The sequence below is a fragment of the Oncorhynchus masou genome, chromosome 31, assembly GCF_036934945.1.
Source record: "Oncorhynchus masou masou isolate Uvic2021 chromosome 31, UVic_Omas_1.1, whole genome shotgun sequence".
NCBI classification, from domain to species: domain Eukaryota; kingdom Metazoa; phylum Chordata; class Actinopteri; order Salmoniformes; family Salmonidae; genus Oncorhynchus; species Oncorhynchus masou.
In genome coordinates, this window is record NC_088242.1 from 35,155,901 (window position 1) to 35,179,626 (window position 23,726).

Here is a 23,726-nt window from a genome sequence, read left to right on the forward strand (position 1 = left end):
GAGGGTTTGTGACTGTAACTGTGCTGCTGGCAATAATTTAATTACGCCTTTTTTTGCCAACGTTTACACCTGCCATATTCAACGGGTGTTGAGCGTTTGTAAATTCATCAGTTATTCTGCGCGAATATGCTCTGAAATCTGAATAGATTAACAATGTCCATTGAAACACACAACAATTATACCATTTAGCTAAGAATGATGTGAATAATCATGTCAATAACCTTTTTGTAGTTAGTTAGATAGCAGATAGCTAGTTACCTATCGGATGTTAACTAACACACCGGTACATACCCAAGTAGCACAAAATGTTCCTGGAACCTAAACCAATGTTGGACTTAGGTTGGGAAAGGTTGTATATTGGTGTTGCAAAACCAAACGCTGTACCAACGTTCTCTCAACAATCCTAAATAAACGTTAAAAAAATAATGTATTTGAAACATATTCCAACGAAGCCAATTGGTTGAGATGTGGTACTCTTTGACACCTATGAAAGGGAACTCTTGGCCAACCTTTATAAACGTTGTCAGTAGTTTTCAAAATAAACGTTTAGAAATTAATTATTTGAAACTTAGTCCAACGTCAACATAGCCAATAGGTAGGGATTTGGTACTGTTTGACACGTACGAAAGGGAACTCTTGGCCAACGTTTATTAACATTGTCACTCGGTTTCAAAATGAACTTTTGCTTGCTCCCATTGCCATAAAAACGCACAGTTCCATCAACTTGTCTGCGGAATGCTGATATGCGCGACCACTTGAGTGCAGACAAGACGCTCTTTTCTTACTGCCCCTTAAGTGAATTCACTGCAGTAACGTCGCCGGGTCACTTGGTAATTTGTATATGTGATAACATGTAACATTAGCGTTTCATTTTACATTTATTTAACTAGGCAAGTCTGTTAAGAACAAATTCTTATTTTCAATGAAGGCCTATGAACAGTGGGTTAACTGCCTTGTTCAGGGGCAGAACGAAGGATCTGTACCTTGTCAGCTCGGGCAACCTTTCTGTTACTAGTCCAACACGCTAACCACTAGGCTACCCTGCCGCCCCATTATGCAATGAATGCCTGGAGTTAGCTAGCTAACGTTAAGTTTGTTAACATTTTAGTACAAGGTAAAGTTAGCTAACCTAACTCAGTTGACTCACTTAACTTAACGTTAGCTCAGTAGACTAACGTTAGAGTAAACTAGGCTTATCAACACTGACTTTACCGTTATGCTAGTTAACCAGCCAGCTGACCAGCCGTAACATTACGTTACCTCCTTGCCTTGTGTTCTTCGGATTTCTCAAGCCAAGCCCAGGGTGTGTTCGCTGACACAGATGTTTCAAAGTAACACAGACCAAGTCACCTTGCATTGAAATACAAATAAATGTTACTAGTCCAATGATGAGTTTTAACACTCAATTACTTTCTTTCAGACCACAGCACCGGAAATAATAGAGACAGGAGCACAAGCATGGAGTCCAGGGAAATAGTAATGAAATTAGTTGCTTATCCAATTATAGTTCATCAATAGTTAGTAATTAAGTTTTATATTGTATTTTGTATTTCCTTGTTGGTTAAATAAATCAAATGTTATGTATTATAGTCCCCTTTTCAGTCATGTAAATAGTTATCAATCCAATCATAGTTAATCAAGAGTTAGTAATTAACAGTTTTATTTTGTATTTCCTGGTTGGTAAAAAAAAAAAAAACTATATAGCTGAAGTTTCCTCGCATATAACACCTATTACCATCGTTAACCAACGTTTGTTAAACATTGGTGAACGTTGGACGTTTGAAACCCAACCAAACCAACGTTGTAAAATCACCATTATAAACGTTTGCCAATGTTCATTAACATTTAAAAAGGAACTAATAGCCAACGCTGTAAATTACACTAATACCAACGTTTACCAAACGTTGATGACATCTATGACAAACGTTTACAAAATGTAATCTGACCCCTACACTTTAACCAAAACCGAACATTTATCTGAATGCATTCAGAATGTTTAGACAACCAATCCAACACCTTAAAAAAACGTTTATAAAATCTGTTTTTGCTACCTGGGTACTGCTATAATGTTATGCGGTTCGTAACGTTACTTATTTCTTTATTACATTGCTCAACATTTCGTTAAAATGTATCATAATTAGTTAGAGCAACGAATTTTTATCTGCTCTCTTCGGACTTCAGTTGCATATTTTCAGACATTTTCTTCAAATCTGAAAACGTGAAGCCACGCCCATTTATGAAAAATTGCATTATGGGCTCTAAAAGTACGGAAAAAGTGTCCACTGTATGTACACTTCGTATTTTGGCGAATTTAGTACGACATCCGCGAAATGTTGGCATACTAACTATATCCATACTATGACCAATAAGCATACTATATACTCCCATCACGTCGGAAGGTTGCAAGTTCAAACCCCTGAGCTGACAAGGTAGAAATCTGTCGTTCTGCCCCTGAATAGGCAACCCACTAGTTCCTAGGCCGTCATTGAAAATAAGAATTTGTTCTTAACTGACTTGCCTGGTTAGATCAAGGTTAAACATTTTTTTTAAATAGTACGGTTAGTGTATTTTATGAATATTCAAACACAGCTTCTGTCTTGAAGGGGCACTGTCGTATTTTGAGACAGGCTTGAATGTGTAAATAAGCCAATATGCAGAGGGGTCTAATTCTCTAATTCTCTGTATGGTAATAATAATTAATTGTATTTTGTAAAGTGGTTTCTTGCATCATACAACACAATACCGTACAATTTACATTAATCTACTTGGCCCATGGTGTTACAGACCAAGTTTTAAAAAAGTATGAATAATTGTCAAGCCCATGCAATGTACTGTACACCACTTATAGGCTACTGAAGGCTATATCATATAAATCAAAAGTTATGTCCATGTGAAAATGTTATGGGATTTGCTCCATTAGTTTTGTTGGTAGGCCTACATTATGCTCAAATAGCCGCAATAGCCAATTGACTACTGTCTAAAACTGTATGGGTACAGCCTCAGTGTTCACTGACAAGCAGAGGAAGTTGCACAAAATTCTCACAATGCTCAAATTGGCTCAGTTCCCCCCAAAATTTGAGGGAACATTGCGTGTAACCTCTACTGTATATAGCAACGATAATGGGTTCTGTTTCCTCTGTTATTATGAACTACATTTTTGTCCAATAGGCCTAGATGAATGCTCCCCCTTTCTTCTCCCAGTAAAATACTAATTTGTTTGAAGATTAGGATAATTTGTGAAAATGAAACAAATCAGTTTGAAGAATATAGTGATGTTTTAATTATTATTTGCTAAAAGCAGTGGCTTATTAGCTTGCTCTATCATGAATAATCAAATCATCATCACAAAATCATTTTTCAGACTCTTGATCCGTTTTAATCCAATAGGAAAGGAATACATTTTCTCAAATCAATTGTTTGTCTTGGCCTATTCAAATTCATATTTTGGGATTAAATCGAGTAGAGTTTGACAATTTACGGTTAAAATCATTTGTTCATTGGAATGCGTTTGTTTTATTAGATCTACTTTACTTGACGCGCCGCCCAAGTTAATGATTTCTAACAAGCGTGTGCCTCTCCTTTCAATTTGGCTCGTGCGTCCGCTTTGAGTCTTATGTCGTCGATGGCAAACACTGAAAAGAAAAAAAATGCCCGTTATACCCTCCACCTTTAATCCCGTCAGTGAAATTTGGTCTCGTTTCTTCTTGTCTTGCTCTGACAGGCATGCATGCACCCCAATTTACCCTCGTGTCGGGGGGTCTCTAATCTACCCATCCGGCAGGGTTTGATCGCAGGCCCGTGTCCTCGGTTCAATGAGACGCTTCATTAATTTTAATATGCGGAGTGTGCCAACAACTGTCAGGACCTCCTAGGCCTATACCCAACCTCACCACGTGTTACTGAAGCTCTCCAACTTGCAGACCAGTCTTCAATATATGTGTAGCCTGTTATTGGTTTATATGCTGTTTTTTGGAGAGGCTGTGGTATGAAAAGCGTTACCGCAGTTACAATGTGCGCGGACGGGTCACATCTCTTTAGTGGGCACCGGTAAACGGATTAGTTTAAGCACTGCGTAGGTGGCAAGTCAATTAGCCTGCTGTTAATGTCGCTTTTTAGACACATGTATGTATCGTTATTTAAACCAAGGTGTTCCTCTCTTCTGTGAGCGTAAGGCTAGATTCTTGATTTCAAATATCAGGCCTGCAAATCAAAGATTTGAAGATGTTGTAGTGTTTGTAGTCAGGATATCTCATAAAGGCCTATATTATTTGATTACAATTTATGTTATTCCATGGTTGCAATTATTAAAAATATGTTTTAATTCAGTTATTTTTTGCAGAAATAACAAGACATCCATAGCCTATGCTCTGCCATTAGCCTAAATCTTAATAAAATAATGAATAGACCACGAGCTCTAAAAGTGGCCTGATCACACGCCTCTCCAGAGCCAATCCCCGTGCAACCAGTAATCACTCAGATGGACCTAATCCACTTTTGATGAACTTGGTTAATAGACTTCCTGCTGACATTATCAAAGGGATCCAACTCTATTCATTACGTGCACACGACCCTCGCCACGCCCATAGCATCCTCACAAGCTCTGGCGTTTGTCAATAAATGCTCCCCTTCACACCCAAAACTTTAAGGGACGGGTCTAGAAGTTCAAATACACGTCTGCACCGTTGAATCTACACCCTACTCAGGACAATGCCACGCCGCAAAAGTCTCTTTGTGCCATTTATCTCCAGAGACGCAGACAGTGGTGCGGATTTGAAAGTGCAAGCGCATCGTATAGACGGTCCACATGGAGCTCTTGTGCAGACCAGTTGGATAGAAGAGAGGGCAGAGCGCAGGGGAAAGTGTGACCCGTGCGCTATTGTGGAGCTCAGATTGCCAGGGCTCAGATACATTGAGCAGGACCGGAGCACCATCGATAGAGCGCAAAGGCGTCGGCGTATGGCTGCAAACTCCCGCGAGAGGAGGAGGATGCTCGGGCTCAATGTCGCATTCGACCGCCTCAGGAGCGTCATCCCCAACCTGGAGAGCGACAAGAAGCTGTCCAAGTCAGAGACTCTTCAGATGGCGCAGATATACATATCGACGCTCAGCGAATTGTTGCAGGACAGGCCCTGCGGCACGGATTTCAGCACCACTGAACTTGAGAGCACCGAGCTAGTGCGCACGTCCCCAACTGGCATGTCAACAGTGAACGATACAGCAGAAGACTCAACTGTTGCGCTACCTGGGCCAGGTGCATACGATACCGCATGTAGAGACAGTGGGAACGTGATGCGTGCACCCTGCGAAGACCAGAAGGCAGAGCTTAGAGGGTTTATGAACCTGTGGGAGAGAACTAGTGGCACAAAATAACTGGTTTTATTTGTTTGTGCTTCGTAATTGTTTATTTTCTTTTCATAAAAAAACATGTTGATTCGTGTTTGATATCCTATGTAGATTATCTGGCTCAAGTAAAAACACATTTTAACAATTTGGCATCTGACTTTTTCTCCCCCTCACAGTTCGGTCTACTTTTGCACGTCTGAAAGTTATAGGGGCAGTTTATGCTGCATAAGAGCAATATATTATTCCAAAACATGACACAAAAGTATCAGACACAGATGTACTGAAAGTAGCAATTTTTATTCAAGTTAAAATTATATACAAGTAACCAAAGACATTCTTGAAATTGGTACAAAGAGCATGTTCCTGCATTTGGCTTTTTACACCTTTTTAAATCTGTCTTTCAAATAACAACTGAAAATGCTGTATAAAATAAATTGGATTGGATTCAGAAAAGTAGTCTACCATTTCTAAATTTCCAATAGGCAATATTTACAAAAGTATTTACATTGTTCCATCCATTTCCAGATTTGTGAATAAAGCTCTTGTAAACTTCAGAAGTGTTAATTAAGCTAAAAAAAAAACTAAAAAAACGACTGGTGTGGCTCCCGACTACAGCGTACATCAGATTGAAATACAAGAGGCTTAACAGCTTAGAAAGTATTGATGAGGGTGTGTGCATGGAGATGGCTGAAGCTTTAATGTCTGCATGGCTGTGGGTGCGCGTCTGAGAAGAGAAACAAAAACATGTGGGAAATATACAAAGGGGAACGAACGCAACTTTAGGAAATAAAAATGGGGAAACTTCATCTCCCAAATTCTGTACATCTTAACCCCAAACAGTCCCACGACCGACTAACCTCCGCATTCAAGCTGGGATAAGAGGATTTTACAGGAGAAAACTATGGGAAACAGCATATGACCAATGAATTAGCTGACAACGTCATGAAGCCCATAGCAGTCCCAATCAAGCCTGAGTTGAACAAAACTGAGAACACTGGCTATTAAACAGGTTGGTTATATAATGGGCATCACATTATGAAACTCAGAACGGAGTGAGTATGGATACAGCAACCGTTAAACCGAGAGGCTTAGTTCATGAACAACAGCGCTCTTATCAATTCAAGTGCTTAAATTAAAAAGCAAAACATATATACTGTATCCTTTTAGTCCAGTTGATTTTTTGGAGAAAAGCTTAAAAAGAAATTGAAGCATTGAAGAGAGGAAGAATATAACTTAATGCCAGACTGGCATGTATTTATTCAGAAACAGAAAACCAACACTTGTGTGTTCTACAGCCTTTAACAGCTAGCTGAAGCACTGTGGTCATTCAGACCCAATAGTCTCTGCAGTACAAATTAAAGACAAACATCCATACTTTCCTGTTGGCCATAACCAATAATGATAGGGGGGGCTACAGACAAAATTATGTAGTTCTCTCACGTTAGTGAAAACTACGATGAGGACCATTTCAGGTTTGTCCTTGAAGAACTACAATCTCCGAAAGTATCGACTTGGACAGGTGAGGTGCTCACCAAACTAGCAATTCTCTCATCCTCGCCACTCCATGTACTTCGAAACGGAAAGAAAATCTATTTGTTCATTTTTAAAACCTTTTTACACTCTCCACTCAACGACAGAGGTTTTTAGAACACACACACACAAAAAGGACAGTCGTGAAGGCAATAAAAGCGCTTCAGTGCAGTGGGGCCATTGGGCTCTGGGGGCTTTCAGCATTTCAAAGCGGGCTGAGAGCTTTTGCTTTGCGTTCCTATTCCAGTTGTGTGGGTCATTGCTGAATGCTTTCTATGGTTTCAGAGGAGGGGGGGGGGGGGGTTCAGGCACACAGGCACTTTGATGACAAATCGGAAGTAAACAGAGGGAGGGAGGCAGGGAGAGAGACATCTTTTACAGCAGGCAGAAAAAACAATGGAGGATGTGGCAGATGTAGCAAGAAGGCAACATATCGATTTGGGATACAAGGAGTTTATATAAAATGTACAACCTGAATAGCACAATTGGGGGTATCGAATAAAGAAAAAGGGTCAAACCCCGCCCCAAAAAATCTGCATTTAATGAATATCATTCTGAGAATCATAAATTACAATTTTGTGAGGGAACATTAAAAAAAAAAAAAAAAACAGTGTTTGGAACACAGAACGTCTAGAATATAAACGGAAGCTTGTCCTTATTTTACGTTATCGGCTCAGAGTTCTCCTGTTCCAAACAGACATCACAATAGGAGCGGTGGAATGCTGAAACAGTGCTTCAGGCCTCGCGTGTTTGAAGGGAGGCCATCGCAGTATGTATAGTGAACGTGGTGTTGACGATGATGAAGATAGGCTGTTGTTATTAGCAGGCTGTGTGTGTGTGTCTGGACTTGGTCTCTGTGTGAGGCGAGCGAGCGGTCAGCTCCCAGTGTAGTCCCTCCCCACAGAGTCAGGCCTCTAACAGTGCTCCAGATAGTCAATGACCCGAGAGATGGACTTCTGCCCTGCGGTGCCCACATCACACTGTGGAGAGAGCGATGAGAGGGAGGGATAGAACGATAGAGCAAAGGTCAGTTACCACACACTCTCTCCACACAAATCCCTATTCAGATATAAGGCTACAGGGGCCAGACTGGGATATTAGTCATTAGCCTGTACAAGCTCAATGACACAAAGAGGCCACAATAAAAGACCTTTAAGCAGACACTTGTAGGCAGACATTTTATCTTTTAAAAAATGTGAGAGAACTTACAGTAAGATTCATGAAATTTAGGAACTTCTTGAGCATTTCTGTCATTATTGAGAAATCTCCTTTGGGCAGGTTTTCCCTCACAGTAGTCACATTCATCTGAAAGAGAAGACATGAATCAACACAATCCTTTGTTAGTTCTTCTCACATTTCCAATCTCTGATGAAATAAACCACAACAGGCAGATGCATAATGTTGTGTCAGATAACAGTAATTCTAGTGATAAACAAATGTTATTTCCAAATGTTCTGTGGTCAGTCGCGAGGACGGCCGATCCACTGCTTTTAAGTACACTCAGCCGTCCATTTTGCTGGTGTTTCCTCTTGAAAGCAGTATTCAGGCAAGTTAAGGCTAAAACTTCTGAATTCATTTAATTGAAAACATATCCAGTCCTATAGTGAAGCTAAACAGTTTTTGGTTTAATTTTAAAGGAGTGGGGCACCCTACTCCCTACATTTTTTTGTGTTTTATTGGGGAGGACAGTGGTAGAGAGTTAACGTAGGAGAGAGCGCTACAAGAGCCGGAATCGAATCCATGCTGGAAGCTGTATGTGTTTCATAGGCAGCCGCTTAGACCGCTAGACCTGGCAGGCCACAACCATTTTGTTTTACACAAAACAGAAGTCTGAGGTGTGACCTTCGAGTTAAAACACAGAGCCCCTGTCCAGATTAAAACTACAGGCTGGGATCGGTAGAGGTTTATCAGAGAGAGAGAGATAATGACCGTGGCACAATCAATCACAACCTAACGGCCCATTGGGAGAGACCGTGAGAGAGAGAGTCCATTACTAGAGATGCACTAAGCTCTCAAGGCATCATTGAATCGCTAATAACAATCTTCAAAAGAGAAAAAGGCCATTAAAGCAGGGATAAAAATCAACTCCTCTTTTATTTTCCTCTCGACAGTGGGCAGTGAAACTTTTAAGACAGCAATTCTGAAGGAAAACATTGATGGTCCCTGAAAGGCTTTTAAAATGGCCGATGTTCGAATGAGGCGTCGCTGACGAGTGTGTCTTAATGATGATGTGGGTATTTGAAGTTCAGGTTGGGCACATTGGAAAAGAACAGAATATTCAGAAAGGTATACCTGAGGGCGACCTCAGCACTAGCCAAGTGCATCTGTATACAATGGATTTGTAAGCCTTCCCTACCTCGGGAAAAGAGCGTCTGCTAATGACCAAAATGGTACAGAAAACGTAGCCTAAATCTGTGTGTCTAGTGAACAATCCCAAACTAGGTCCATGTCATCCATTATGTAATGATGAAACTGTTATTACAGAAAACTTTGATTCATCGCTTTTATTGCCTTCTGTTTTTGTGTTTTTTTTAATCTTCATTTAAATGACCTTTTGAAATGCACTTTATATAAAACATTTGATTTGATTATTTAGAGAAGCCGTGGTGCTCAGAACGTCAGGAGAGTTGCCTTACCGGACTGCCCTGGCAGAGACAGCCCAGTAGCAGAGCAGTGTAGGAGGCCACGATGCTGTCCTCCATGTGCTTCCCAGCATGCTGCAGTGCTGCAGAGGGAGAAGAGAAAGAGTCGCCAATATTACTACAACATCCGATTCAGCAATGCCTCATTTAGAATCCAAAACATAGGTAACTTGAGTAGAACCTAACGTCAGTATGGATCTATTACATTAGCCTTGGTTAGTTAGTTAAACTTTGTTTTGATTTATTTAGCCTTTATTTAACCAGGTAGGTCATTACCTTTGGTAAGGTCTAGCTCCTCATTTTCCTCCTCTTTCTTGGCCTTCTCCTTCTCGCTGACTGCGTTGGTGTTGTTGTTCTCCGAGGCCACCCACTGGATCTCGCCACCAGACTCCTGCCACTCGCCGCTCTGGTCCAGCTTGGGTTTGGGCACGTCATTGATGAAGTCATCCGTCTCCGCCTCTGCCGCTATGGCCGCTTGCTCCCGCTGGAGGAAGAGCTGAGGGCGCAAAACGCATAGACAGAAAGGTTTGCGCTTGCATGTAATCAGTTCATCCACCCTTCCAGATCTATGCGTAAGTGAGATCGTATAATGCTCACTGAAAATGTACGCGGTCTCTACACAACCTGACCAATGAACACGCTCACACGCGCGCCCGGACACACACCACATCGGCTCTAACCCACCTGCACCAGGGCAGCGATGGCAGTGAGCGATCCTTCCGCCTTGAGCTCCTCTTTGTCAGCCACCAGGACAGAGTTGAAGGGAGCTCCTCCGTCCATCTCCATCTCCATCAGACAGTGGCGGTTCCTGGCACTGTACTCCACCAGGTTGATCAGCAGACCCAGACCCTGGATGGAGAACCATCGCACTTGAGACATACACACACCTAGAGTACCATTCTCTAAGACCCAGACCCCAGTTGTGTCCCAAATTACACCCTCTATGGGCCCAGGTCAAAAGTAGTGCACTTTAAAGGGAATAGTGTGCCATTTGGGAAGCAGAGACAATCCCACCTTAAAATGGACATAACACTTCAATATCGACCCTTATCTATCAACTAGGTCGAGTTGAAACACATCCAAGTAAGTTCCTTACAGAGGAATGGTAATCGAACTGGGGACAAAAAGAAGAAAAATCTAGGAAGTCAGGGCCCGTATTCATAAAGCGTCTCAGAGTTTGAGTGCTGATCTAGGATCAGTGACCTTTCAGATCACAATGAACACAATTACATGGACAGGAGAGACACTTTATAAATATGGGCCCTGGAAACCCATCGAACCAAAGCCATGGCTGCAATGTGATACATGGGTAATGACGATGCTCACCAGTACTCGGATGTCGAACCTCCTCTCCTGATGAAGGTACTGTGGGACGCGGAGCACACAGTTCAAAGCTGTCATGATCATGTCCTCCTGCTCGCCTGTCTTCGTGCTTCCCCACTCTACACACACACAAGGGGTAGAACATACAGCTGTGACGATACCAGTACTGCGATATTTTCTCCATAGCATAAATGAAAACATGAAGTAGACCAAACCCTTTGGTCCTTTAAAAACCTGCTGTTAGTAAAATATTGTGTGCTATAGCTTGGAAAATAAATAAAATGTGAGTCACGATGACAACAACGTTTGTTTCATTAGAGCTGTTATCCTAAAGAAGTTAAACCTGCTTTGTGTTAGGACTCCTTGCCATGAGGCTAACAAGTACAGCGATACTGGTATTGCCCCGACCCTAGTAAAACAAAGTTACGACGGGACCTCAACAGTTATGTGCATAACATTTTTGGGAAGCTGAATGTCTTTAGGTGTCATCTTAAAGCACTTCTATGAACAAGCGGCAAGTGCACAACGTAGTGTAGGTATTAGAGATTCTGGGTTCGAGTCCAGGCTCTGTCGCGACCGGGAGTCCCATGGGGCGGTGCACAATTGGCCCAGCGTCGTCCGGGTTAGGGGAGGGTTTGGCCAGCAGGGATATCCTTGTCCCAATGCGCACTAGCGACTCCTGTGGCGGGCCTGGCGCAGTGCACGCTGACACGGTCGCTAGGTGTTCCTCCGACACATTGGTGTGGCTGGCTTCCGGGTTAAGTGGGCATTGTGTCAAGAAGCAGTGCGGCTTGGTTGGGTTGTGTTTCGGTGGATGAACAGCTCTCGACTTTCACCTCTCCTGAGTCTGTACGGGAGTTGCAGCAATGAGACAATCGAATACCACAAAATTGAGAAAAAGGGATAAAAAAATAAAACAATTTAAAAGAAGATAGTGTAGGTATGCAAATTTACTCAACCATCAGAATTTACAACCACCGCAGTGGCATTGGCCCGGTCAGGACAATCTATATCCAGATGATACAGTGTGTGTGTGTAGCGCTCACCATTGTCATGGGTGAGGTTGAGCAGCACGCCGATGATGGCCTTCATGCAGTCCTCCACGGCCTTACCCACATTGCTGTGGCTGGCATACGGCAGGGCGGTGCCCGCTGAGCACAGGGCACTGTTCACCCCAGTCTCCTGGCTGTAGCGCTGGATCATCTCCTCGCAGTGCCACAGGGCCCTGTCAACAACGCACAGGGGCAATGGGTTAGCAATGGGTTATAGCACGCCCGCATGCTTCCCATCCGAAACAGTTTGTGCATATGTTATAAGGACATTGTGACATTTGTGTTTGTTTTGGTCTACGGCAAGGGTTTTTTCACCTGTTCGTGTACGCTCTTTCGAGGCAAGCCAATAGGTCGGTAGCCGAAGTGCGCGCCCCTTTATCGGTGATTGGTCAACAACAGTAAGGATTCTTCAAATAGGCGTTTGTTGTCATTAAGCAAAAGACTAATTGTTAATTTCATTAACATATTTCACTAGAGAAATACTGCACCAAACATCCTAGATGCAAAAGTGCGCGAATAAGAGCTCTCAAAAATCAAATGACATTTTTCTTGAGTTATCTTAGATCAATTCTTTTAAAGCTTGGCGTCTCAAGATAGACAAAATACTATTGCCGCTTTTTAAAATTTGTTTTTCAAGTTAAGTTTTTTTTAAAGGGAGTATATGCAAGCACACTCGATTGGTTAAAATGGCGACACCAATGAGTAATTTGTTTATGTATCAAGTCAAGCACAACATCAGTATTGAACTACAAGGTACTCGGCCATATAGCTCATTTCCATTTATGGTCCCTTATGCCGATGTCTATTTAAGCTTGATAGTTTCTCATTTTGGCATTGAACTTATAGCCTGCCGATGTTGTGCTGGGAAAGAATAGTCTTCATATTTGATGGGAGGATTGTTTGATTGACAAAAGACTGGACTGAAAGTATATGGATGCGGGCTCTGGAAGGACTTCACACGGAATTAAAACACTAAACAGAGTGCGTCTGGAAAATAAGCATTTTAAAAAGTTCAAAAAGGGCAACAATTCTTCCTATGAGATTGTTGTATTGTTCAGAAACCGCGATCGTACATGGCGAAACAGGCCCGCAAAAGATACAAGAGCAATAACACGTCTCTAGTGTTTCTCTTCGCATATAGACACCATTAGTCAGACAGCATCCCAGCCAATACCTTTGAAAACAGCAGTGTGCAGCAGGAGAGAACAGAGCGTAAATTTCACCTATAACAAAAAGGTTAGCAACAGCCGCGCACGCCGGCAGCATGGCTAACCAGAAGCAAAACAGCTTCATGCAAAATAGCAAAATAATGAGATTAGAGATAATGGGGGTCATTTATTATTAAGGCAGAGAGGAGAGCGGAGGAAGAGTTCATTCATTAGAGTGGGGAGGGGGGGAGCGGCGGTTGTTAATGAGGGCATCTGAGCTGCTGTGTGGCTCGACCCCTCTGATTTCTCCCCCGTAATTGAATTAGCGCAGCAGCGATCAATGCGGCTAGTGAATCTTCTGTGTAAAATCTGACAGCGGTTCTTTCTTTTACCCAGTCGGAGAGGCCTCCTGGCTGGGGGTGCAAGGGCAGTTCACCAAGGGTGAGGCAGGGGTTAGGAACCAGAACAGGGCGGTCAGGGTCCCGGCTGCAGTCAACGCACCCTGCCTGGGACGAGGCTAATTCAGTTAAGGACGGAAGAGTTTAAACAGATAAGTGGCTGTGGTGGAACGAGGCGGGTGGGGGACTGGGACGCCTGGAGGGTGGCTGACCCTTACAAGGGGAGAGAAATGGGGGTATTGATAGAGGGCTGATGGGTCCGAGCGGAGGCACAGAAGTGGCAGAGTTTGCTTTACAGAGGGGAACACGGACAGGGTGAGGGAGGATGCTGTGATTGACATAGTGTTAAAAATGTGGAAACTACAAAACAGAGCCCTGATGGAAATGGGCATTTCCCCATGTTTCTCATAGGGCTCCATACAGAAACGTTTGTGCATGAATTATCCTTGCGATATAATCTGTCAGTGAGGAGTCATGTGCATTTCAATCAATATAAAAAGGCAAAAATCTGAATTCTTGGATTGAGATGGAAAAAAGTGGCGTAAAATTAAGACATTTGAAGTAAGTAGAAAAGATAATGGAACTATTTTTTTCTAAAATCTTTGAGCACTAACAATCACCAAAATAAAAGCGAGACAGTCAAATCAATTAATTTAGCAATATATATTTTATTATTACGTTTGTTTGAGCAAAAGACCACGCATGGAAAAACACATAGGACATTTGCTTTAAAACTGCAAAACTCTCAGCTCTATTAACGTGGACCTCAAATTCTCTAAAAATGCAGGCAAGACGACAGGCTGACTGAGCACCCTGCCACAACGACCACCTACGCCCCTGTATGATCCAGAAAAAAACCTGATGGCAGCAGTATTCTAAGTCTGCAGTTGTAAAGGCAGATAGGAGTTCGTGGCTCCGGACGCAGTCAACTGTGGAGGGTGGGGAAATTCAAACTGATGCATTGAATCAGCACTGCTACCAATCAGCACTGCTACCAATCAAACTCAATGCTGCAGTCTGGTGATACAGGTGTGTGTGTGTGTGTGTGTGTGTGTGTGTGTGTGTGTTCGTTCTCACTCATACAGGACACTCACTTGGCTGAGGAGCAGATAAGCTGAGAGTCCTTATAAGCAATCAGGTAGCCCTGGTTCTCTGGGTTGTGAACAGTTACCTGCGCAAATCAACGAGACAGAGGAAGTTAATTACACAGGGAATTCAATGTATTAACTGTTCCAACTCAAATCAAGAGCACACAGAGCCCCCTATTGGAGACTCACATTGGATTCACAGACTTGAGTTGGTCAGTAATCTAACCTCGGCAACCTGCTATCTAAATATACACTGTACTCTGTCTGAAAGTGAAACAGAGCACAACCGCAGGGTTCGAGGGGCATGGGCAGCTGTTACTAAGATCAACATTTCCCATCAATACTTTATAACTGATATTAAAGACACACTTCGGAATTTTTGCGACTAATTATTTATTTTATTTTTTTACCTCCCGCTTTGGCCTGGATGTGTCAATGTGTAGTTCATACATGTATAATCTATGAGCAGAATTACTGATTTACCTCAAATCAGCCACAAAATCCCTAGTTTGAAAGTGACTACTGGAAGCTGTACGGCGTCATTTTCTCTACATTTCCCCTCGTGGGCCAGCCCCCTAGCAATTAGAGTTCCAGCCAATGAGAATCAGCCAATTTGCGTGACAGCTCGCAAGCTGCACACAGCAGAGCATGAAAGAGAGCAATGCACATATCTGCACATGACGTAGTACGCAGTTTGAGGATCACTTTTGACACGAGCGCTACTTTCAGAACTACTGGCTAAAAAGTACACAATAGTTCTGAAAATTATCTTTACATAAGTTATAGTAAGGGCTATGACTGGGGCTCCTGACCCTGATTATGCATTTTCATGTAATTTCAGCCTTCTAGTAGTCAGAAGTGTTGTCCAACACAGTAGTGTGTGTGTGTACACACACACACACGATTTCCTATCTCATCAGAACTACAATGTCTTAATATGTCACCAGAATTTGGGCTGGGCGATATATCAAATGAATTTCAATTCATGTTTATGCACAATGTTTCAAATCTCCTCAACTCCTTCTGTGCTGTGTGCACCTTCCCACACAGACACCAAGCCACTCCCCCTGCCACTCACAACAACGAGACGAAAGATCACTTCTTCCTCCCCGACAACAGGCAGTTTCAACTTCCTATTTGCATTTCACCCAAGCACGTTGAGACACTTCACTGTAATAGAAGTTATCCTTTTAAGGGTATCGTTAGTCTCAACTCCCAAACATGTACAACAGAGCAGACCCTAACTAGAGTATCTTTTTTCCCCATCTACTTAAAAAAAAAAAAAAAAAAGATTTTATAAACAATATAAAAACACATACAAAACGACTACGTCATACATACGTCAACTACATCACACCTGCCCAGCAACCCCCCCCCTTTATATCTAAATAACTCATTTGATTTTTCCATTGTGTTAATGATGGCGGATTGATTGATTACTACTTGTTTTTTTGTGTATAAGACAGGAGTATCAATTAACATGATTGTGGAAAATGCATGATCGGTTTGCCGCACACGGCGTTGCAGTACCACTTACAGCTAGCAGCATTTTAGCCACAGACTTGTGTGCTAAGCTATCCAGTCAGCGTTTTATAAATGTGAAATGAGCATCAAAAGATGTATTTGTATAAAGATTTGGCAACTCGTTCTCATTCTGAGAAGCAAAAGCATTTTCGGATCCAGGTAGATGTTCAAATCAAGTGGCCCATCTAAACAAAATGAACAGGCTGCTGTTGTTCAAAACAGATGGAGACGGACAGGAGGGTATATTCATAAAAGATCAACTGTTCTAACTTGTTGGCAAACAAAGCCATAATTTGGCAAGACTGTAAATATAAAGATTAGCTGGCTACTGACTAGCAGTGGGCTTGAGAGATTTGTTTATGAGACGTGTTAATGTTCTATAATGCCTGCAAACAGAAGTTAGTCATTATTAGTGGATGTGCATAGTTCTGGTTACATTTGTGATGAAGTGCATTTTCATATACAGACTTGAAAGCCAGATTAGTGATTATTGCCACAAAGCAGGTTCAAATGATTAAGTAGATGATTAGTGAGTCTTATGGTTAAAGGCTTATATTTTAGCCTAAGTAGAATTTTACAAGCTTTGAATTCATTATATTATTCCACACTGTTTGAAATGCAGTGTATTGCTTCTGAAGCTAAGCAGGGTTGGTCCTGGTCAGTTCCTGGATGGGAAACCAGATGCTGCTGGAAGTGGTGTTGGAGGGCCAGTAGGAGGCACTCTTTCATCTGGTCTAAAACAAATATGCCAATGCCCCAGGGCAGTGAATGGGGACACTGCCCTGGGTAGGGTGCCGTCTTTCGGATGGGACGTTAAACGGGCGTCCTGACTCACTGAGGTCATTAAAGATCCCATGGCACTTATCGTAAGAGTAGGGGTGTTAACCCCGGTGTCCTGGATAAATTCCCAATCTGGCCCTCAAACCACCAGTCACCTAATAATCCCCAGCTTACAATTGGCTCATTCATCCCCCTCCTCTCCCCTGTAACTATTAAAAAATAAAATAAAAATTGACCTTTAACTGTGCAACAGAATATTATAAAAATAAATAGATTTTAGGCCATGTCGCCCAGCCAGAATGTCCTGACAAGGTAGGAAAACAAGAAATAAGATTTTACGAAAGTACAGACTTTTAGGCTTAAGGGTCAGGGTAAATAGGTTTTTGAATGAGAATACATTTTTACTCGCCAAAAAGTCCAGAAAATCCATGAAAACAAAGCTGTGTGGGTGTGTACTCACGCTCTCCAGCACACGTAGACACCTCTCGGCTCCCCATAGCGATGCCACCAGCTTCTCCTTGTCATCCTCGTGGCTCAGGTTCTCCACACATTCTTTCACTGCAGGAAACAAGATGTCGGTTCAACCACTCAACCCCATCGATCAGGTTAGAGTATAAACCCCAAAAATGGAAACGCCATTGAAGAGCCATGACCTCAACCCCATTAAACACCTTTTGAACGAATTGGAACGCCGACTTCGGGCAAAGCCTAATCACCCAACATCAGTGCCCGACCTCACTAATGCTCTTGGGGCTGAATGGGAAGTCCCCGCAGCAATTTCCAACATCTAGTGGAAAGCCTTCCCAGAAGAGTGGAGGCTGTTATAGCAGCAAAACGGGGGACCAACTCCATATTAATGCCCAGGATTTTGGAATGAGATGTTCGACGAGCAGGCGTCCACATACACTACATGACCAAAAGTATATATATTTGTTTGTTGTTGCGTCAGCTGCATCTCAAACTGCCACATCTGCTGATGTCGGCCATCCACATTTGCGGTGAAAGGTGGCAGTGCTTTGGTGGTATTATTCAGACCATGAGACATCCAGAAAATCATTCTGACGAAAACGTCCAGCTTTCAAACGGTTTGGTCTACAAACTAATATGACCACTAGGGAAAGATGACTGTCACGGACACAATGGTGTACTCCATTTTGCTCTACGACCCCCACAAGCATCACGGGACTTGTCTTAAGTCAGCACTGTCGATCTGCCAACATCTGTCTGTAGCGTCAGAACTGTTTGGGATACACACTAATATGACCCGTCTATGGAAAGGGGAGACTCTCACGAACACGTCGAGTTGTTTTGGTCTTGCACGCTGAAAGTAGCCCTGTACCAGTTAAAATGTTTTATGGAAGTACACAGTGTATAAAACATTAGGAACACCTGCTCTCTCCATGAGAATCCAGGTGAAAGCTATGATCCCTGATTGATGTCACTTTTTAAATCCACTTCAAATCATTGCAGGGCTCCTGAGTGGCGCAGCGGTCTAAGGCACTGCATCTTAGACCGTCTCTGGTTCGAATCCAGGCTGTATCACATCCTGCCGTGATTGGGAGTCCCATAGGGCGGCGTCCGGGTTTGGCCGGGGTAGGCGGTCATTGTAAACGAGAACGTTCTTAACCGACTTGCTTAGTAAAATAACAAAACAAATGTAGATGAATGGGAGGAGACATGGTTAAACTGGTATTTTAAACCTTGAGAGAATTGAGACATGGATTGTGCATGTGTGCCATTCAGTGGGTGAATGGGCAAGAAAATATTTAAGTGCCTTTGAACGAGGTATGGTAGTAGGTGCACGGGTTTGCGTGTGTTAAGAACGGCAACTCTGCTGGGTTTTTCACACTCAACAGTTTCCCCTGTGTATCAAGAATGGTCCACCCCCCAAAGGACATCCAGCCAACTTGACAACTGTGGGAAGCATTGGAGCCAACATCCATGTGGAAAGCTTTCGACACATTGTAGAGTCCATGCCCCAAGGAATTCAGGCTGTTCTGATGGCAAAAAGGGTTGCAACTCAATATTAGGAAGGTGTTCCTAATGTTTTGTACACTCAGTGTATATGGAATTAGCTCAGTGCCCCAAAACAAATGAGGGTTAAATATGTTAAAATATAAAAATAATTTCCTAGTCTTTCTTATCGCTCTCAAATATAGGATATAGCCTTTTGACTGTTTTGCCATGTATGAATCGGTTATTAAATACATTTCTATGGGCAAGACAAATTCAATGTTTAATCACATATTCTTTATTTTTTGAATCCTGCAAACTCATTCCTTGGAGGGCCTAGCGTCTACAGGTGTTAGTTTCTTCCCTAAACAACCATGAGTGGAGAGTTCCTTAATGAATAACCTTAGTTCAATCAATCACGTACAAGGTAGGAGTGAAAACCCAGACACTCAACATGGAATGAGTTTGACACCTGAACATCAAAATCAAATATTCAAACGATCCTTGGTATCACCATCTTAAAATAATTCCATATGTTAGCTTAGTAGAACCCCCTCCCGCTGGCTTAGACTCTAGGGGGTTAACCTTGACTGCTCCTGTAAGTCGCTCTGGATAAGACCGCCTGCTAAATGACTCAAATGTAAACATCTAGGTCTAGCTTACCTTTATCCACTATGTGGTCCAGGCCTCCCAGGAGCCTGAGCTCCTCTTTAAACCAGTCCCCAGCCCGCTTGGAGGTCAGCGATAACAAGGTCTCCATGGCTAAATGCCCCGTCTAAGCAGACACAGGGAATAATGAAAATACACTTACTTCACACACACAGGGTATAAGTAGACATGACTGACTTGGTGTGTTGTGATTCAAAGATGCTAACTACGACAGATGATAACAGGGTGAGGAATTGGAAGAAAAAAGATTTCCTTCCTCTCAGTGATGGGAGTCAGGTGAAATCTAGATTTCATGTAGGTAGAGTTCAGGTCCAACCACAACAATACTGACATCTTGAATTTCACTGTCAATAGATAGAGATATTAATTATGAAAGTGTTAGCTCCTAACATTAAACATTTTAAAACAAACTGAGCTCAAACGATAAGCGAACATTCAGTTCTTCCACCAACTTTCAATCAGATTCTCTAATGATTAACTCAACATGGAAGCTTACAGAAATATAAAAGAGTGAGTCCCTGTGATTATTCCGAAGAGAGACCGCTTGAATTCATGAAAATCAGTTGGGGGGGGGCCCCTTGAGGCAGTCAGTCTGCGCTCTATGAAGAATAGGGCTTCATCCCAAATATCACCCTATTCCCTACATAGTGCACCACTTTTGACCAAAGCCTTATGGGTTACATTTGGGACACCAACTAGAAAATCAGTGGAGAGGATATTTATAGAAGCAAAGGAAACCAAAAGGCTAAAAAGCCAGATATCAAGGGCCCTGTCATCACGTCATCAGATTAAACCTGGTTTGAAATGCTGTGCAGTTTCGACAGTCCCAATTCAAATACATTATTTCCATTGGCTCTAACGTGCAAAGCCATTGTGTGTCAGGGGCAACTGTTCATCTCTCTCGACAAGGGGACGTGTTATCATTTCACAAACAAAAGTCATGTTTTTTTGGTGACCGTCAGAGACCTCTCATCGCATCAATCAAGCAGTGTTTTCCCCCCAACAATGCTGAAATAATTATTCAAAACATGGCTTTCAGCGGCGACGGCCATTAGAGGAGCCAAAGCAGGAAGATTATTAGCGTAAATCCAAGATTACATCTACACAACACCTGCTAATCCATAATGGTTCAAGGCCTACATTTAAACCTCTAGTTGTCCATCTGCCGCAGGATAGAGGGGGAGGAGAAGAGTTAAAGAGATAGACGGGGAGAAAACAAGGAGAAGGAAAGAGAGTCTCGGGCTCTGAGCTACAGCTAGTCTCCATCCTATAAGCATAGACCAGGGTTATATTAACTGGCCTGAAATGGGGAGGGACTACCTGAACTTGCCCAACAGGAAACACTTTTGTTTTCCGTTGCATGCTCTACTGAATATGACCTAAGGAACACTCTCTCTCTAGGGAACCCATACCGTGATGTTCTCCAAGTCCAGGTGCTTGTTGTGCACCGTGTCGCACAGCTTGCGGATCTTCTCCTTGACCTTTGACATCTCCTTGGCAGTGAGCTGGTTGTCCTTGGCCACAGAGTGGTCCCCCTCCAGCTCCAGCAGGCGGATCATCAGGTCTAGACTGGCCCGATCCAGGTCCATGTTGAGTCGGTCTCGGCTCAGGATGTACATCAGACTGGCCGTACACAGGGAGAGGTTCTGGGAGGGGGGGGGAGAGAGAGGAAAAAGGGAGGAGGAGAAAGGATACATGAACCTGATATCCGGATTTTAAGTTGTGTCACTAACACAGGTTGTGTTACTAAGCGCCAATGCCTTTTGTAACTTGGCAGGCTCCAGTTTAAGGTTTGAGCTTCAATACTGCTCTGACAGAAACCAAGTCAAGTCAGCCACAATCTCTGGAGGAGCAGCCTTAACTTACCGGGTGCTGTGGGGCATCGTTGAGTGTCTTGAAGACCTGGGCCACCTTCCCTCTGGCCCGCAGGTGCATTCTGAAGCTGGGCATGGCACACCTGGTGGCCAGGCTAATGATACTGCAGGAGAGATGAATAAAGTTTAATCGAACAGAGAAGAGGGGAGAGGAGGGTCACTCTTCTGCTAGATCATCGTCTAGTTTGCTATCGTCTGATGGGAAAGGCATGCTGCGAGGAAAACCGTGCCGTTAACCGCAGACCTAGGATCAGATGAACCTTCACTAAACCATTATTTTAAAGCTGGAATCCTTAAAGTGGAACTCTAGCCTCCGTTTCACCTCATTTACTTACAAAGGCACATCTCAATAGGTGGTCCAGGTATGTCATAACCGTAAAAGTTCAACAATCAATGTCAAAGGATGTCTGATGGTGAAACTGCCACATCCGTTTGCAATATTACATCAAAGTTACTGCAAACACCTTTTCCCCTCACGTCATTGACAAAATAGCAGAGTATGCACTCAAATTTTCATTCCCAAGTTGTGAGATGCTCCTCGCCTCCACATTGTCCACAAAACAAAAACAATAATTACGGCCATGGGGGGCGGACAGTGGGGTCGTTTCCCCTACTGCGGATTCCATCTTTAACCATCAATGAGATGCCAAAGAATCTGACCCCGTATCAGTAGTTAGAGCATTAACTAGCAGCTAGTCTTACCTAAGGCAGCGTGTGTTGAGGGGCTGGCCACTCTTCAAGCCAGTGGCCAGGTACTCAAAGTCATCGGTGAACTCCTGGTTCTCGCCAAACTCCACCACGTCGTTGAAGTGCTTGACATGCTGGACTACTGTGTATAGCTGCAACAAAGTGTTGATGTCACACCAATGCATGCTGGGCTCATTACATCACATGGTACAATGCATTCATAAGGTATTCATACCCTTTCTACACATTTTTTTTGCGTTACAGCCTTATTCTAAAATGGATTAAATAAGACCTCAATCTACACACAATATTCCATAAAAACAGTATAAACTGGATTGTAGAAAAGTATTTAAAAATAATAAACAGAAATAACTTATTTACATAAGTATTCAGACCCTTTGCTATGAGAGTCGAAATTGAGCTCAGGTGCAACCTGTTTTCATTGATCATCCTTGAGATGTTTATACAACTTGATTGGAGTCCACCTGTGGTAAATTCAATTGACGGGACATTATTTCAAAAAGCACATAGCTGTCGATATAAGGTCCCACAGTTGACAGTGCATGTCAGAGCAAGCAATGAGGTTGAAGTAATTGGTCATAGACCTCCGAGACCAGATTGTGTCGAGGCACAGATCTGGGGAAGGGTACCAAAACATTTCTGCAGCATTGAAGGTTCCCAAGAACACAGTGGCATCCATCATTCTTAAATGGAAGAAGTTTGGAACCACCAAGACTCTTCCTAGAGCTGCCCACTTTGCCAAACTGAGCAATCGGGGGAGAAGGGCCTTGGTCAGGGAGGTGACCGAGAATCGTTTGGTTACTCTGACAGAGCTCCAGAGTTCCTCTGTGGAGATGGTAGAATCTTCCAGAAGGACAACCAGCACTCCACCAATCACACCTTTCTGGTCAAATGGCCAGACGGAAGCTATTCTTCAGTAAAAGGAACATGACAGCCAGCTTGGAGTTTGACAAAAGGCACCTAACGGACTCTCAGACCATGAGAACAAGATTCTCTGGTCTGATGAAACCAATATTGAACTCTTTGGCCTGAATGCCAAGCATCACGCCTGGAGGAAACCTGGCACCATCCCTACAGTGAAGCATTGTGGTGGCAGCATCATGCTGTGTGGATGTTTTTCAGCAGCAGGGACCGGGAGACTAGTCAGGTTTGAGAGAAAGATGAACGGAGCAAAGTAGAGACCCTTGATGAAAACCTGCTCCAGAGCGCTCAGGACCTCAGACTGGGGCAAACGTTCACCTTTCAACAGGACAACGACTCTAAGCACACAAGCAAGACATTGCAGGAGTGCCTTCGGGACAAGTCTCTGAATGTCCTTGAGTGGCCCAGCCATAGCCTGGAGATGAATCTGATCAAAAATCTCTGGAGAGAACTGAAAATAGCTGTGCAGCGACACTCGCTATCCAACCTGACAGTTTGAGAGGATCTGCCGAGAAAAATGGGAGAAACTCCCCAAATACAGGCGTGCTAAGTCATACCCAAGAAGAATCGAGGCTGAAATTGCTGCCAAATGAGTTAACAAAGTACTGAGTAAAGGGCCTGAACACTTCTGTAATAACAAAGTAAAAAACAGTTTTTGCTTTGTCATTATGGGGTAGTTTGTGTAGATTGAGGGGATGTGTAGATTTATTTTAGAATAAAGCTGTAACGTAAAAATGTGGAAAAAGTCAAGGGGTCTGAATACTTTCCGAATG

General features: G+C 43.0%; 1 protein-coding gene across 3 annotated transcripts in view; it reads right to left on the reverse strand.

The window, feature by feature from the left end:
• Positions 1-5,621: 5,621 nt before the first annotated feature.
• Positions 5,622-23,726, reverse strand: part of LOC135523866 (wings apart-like protein homolog) — a 54,502-nt gene continuing 36,397 nt past the window's right edge. For all 3 annotated transcript variants that reach the window (XM_064950846.1, XM_064950845.1, XM_064950847.1), the window contains exons 8-20: positions 22,027-22,163; positions 21,317-21,428; positions 20,863-21,096; positions 19,445-19,556; positions 17,289-17,386; positions 14,531-14,607; positions 11,885-12,063; positions 10,842-10,957; positions 10,200-10,364; positions 9,792-10,011; positions 9,510-9,598; positions 8,083-8,178; positions 5,622-7,853 (exon numbers count right to left, since the gene is read on the reverse strand). In XM_064950846.1, coding sequence (XP_064806918.1) covers positions 7,788-7,853; positions 8,083-8,178; positions 9,510-9,598; positions 9,792-10,011; positions 10,200-10,364; positions 10,842-10,957; positions 11,885-12,063; positions 14,531-14,607; positions 17,289-17,386; positions 19,445-19,556; positions 20,863-21,096; positions 21,317-21,428; positions 22,027-22,163 — 1,701 coding nt within the window. In that variant the 3' untranslated portion in view covers positions 5,622-7,787. The remainder of the gene's footprint in view (positions 7,854-8,082; positions 8,179-9,509; positions 9,599-9,791; positions 10,012-10,199; positions 10,365-10,841; positions 10,958-11,884; positions 12,064-14,530; positions 14,608-17,288; positions 17,387-19,444; positions 19,557-20,862; positions 21,097-21,316; positions 21,429-22,026; positions 22,164-23,726) is intronic.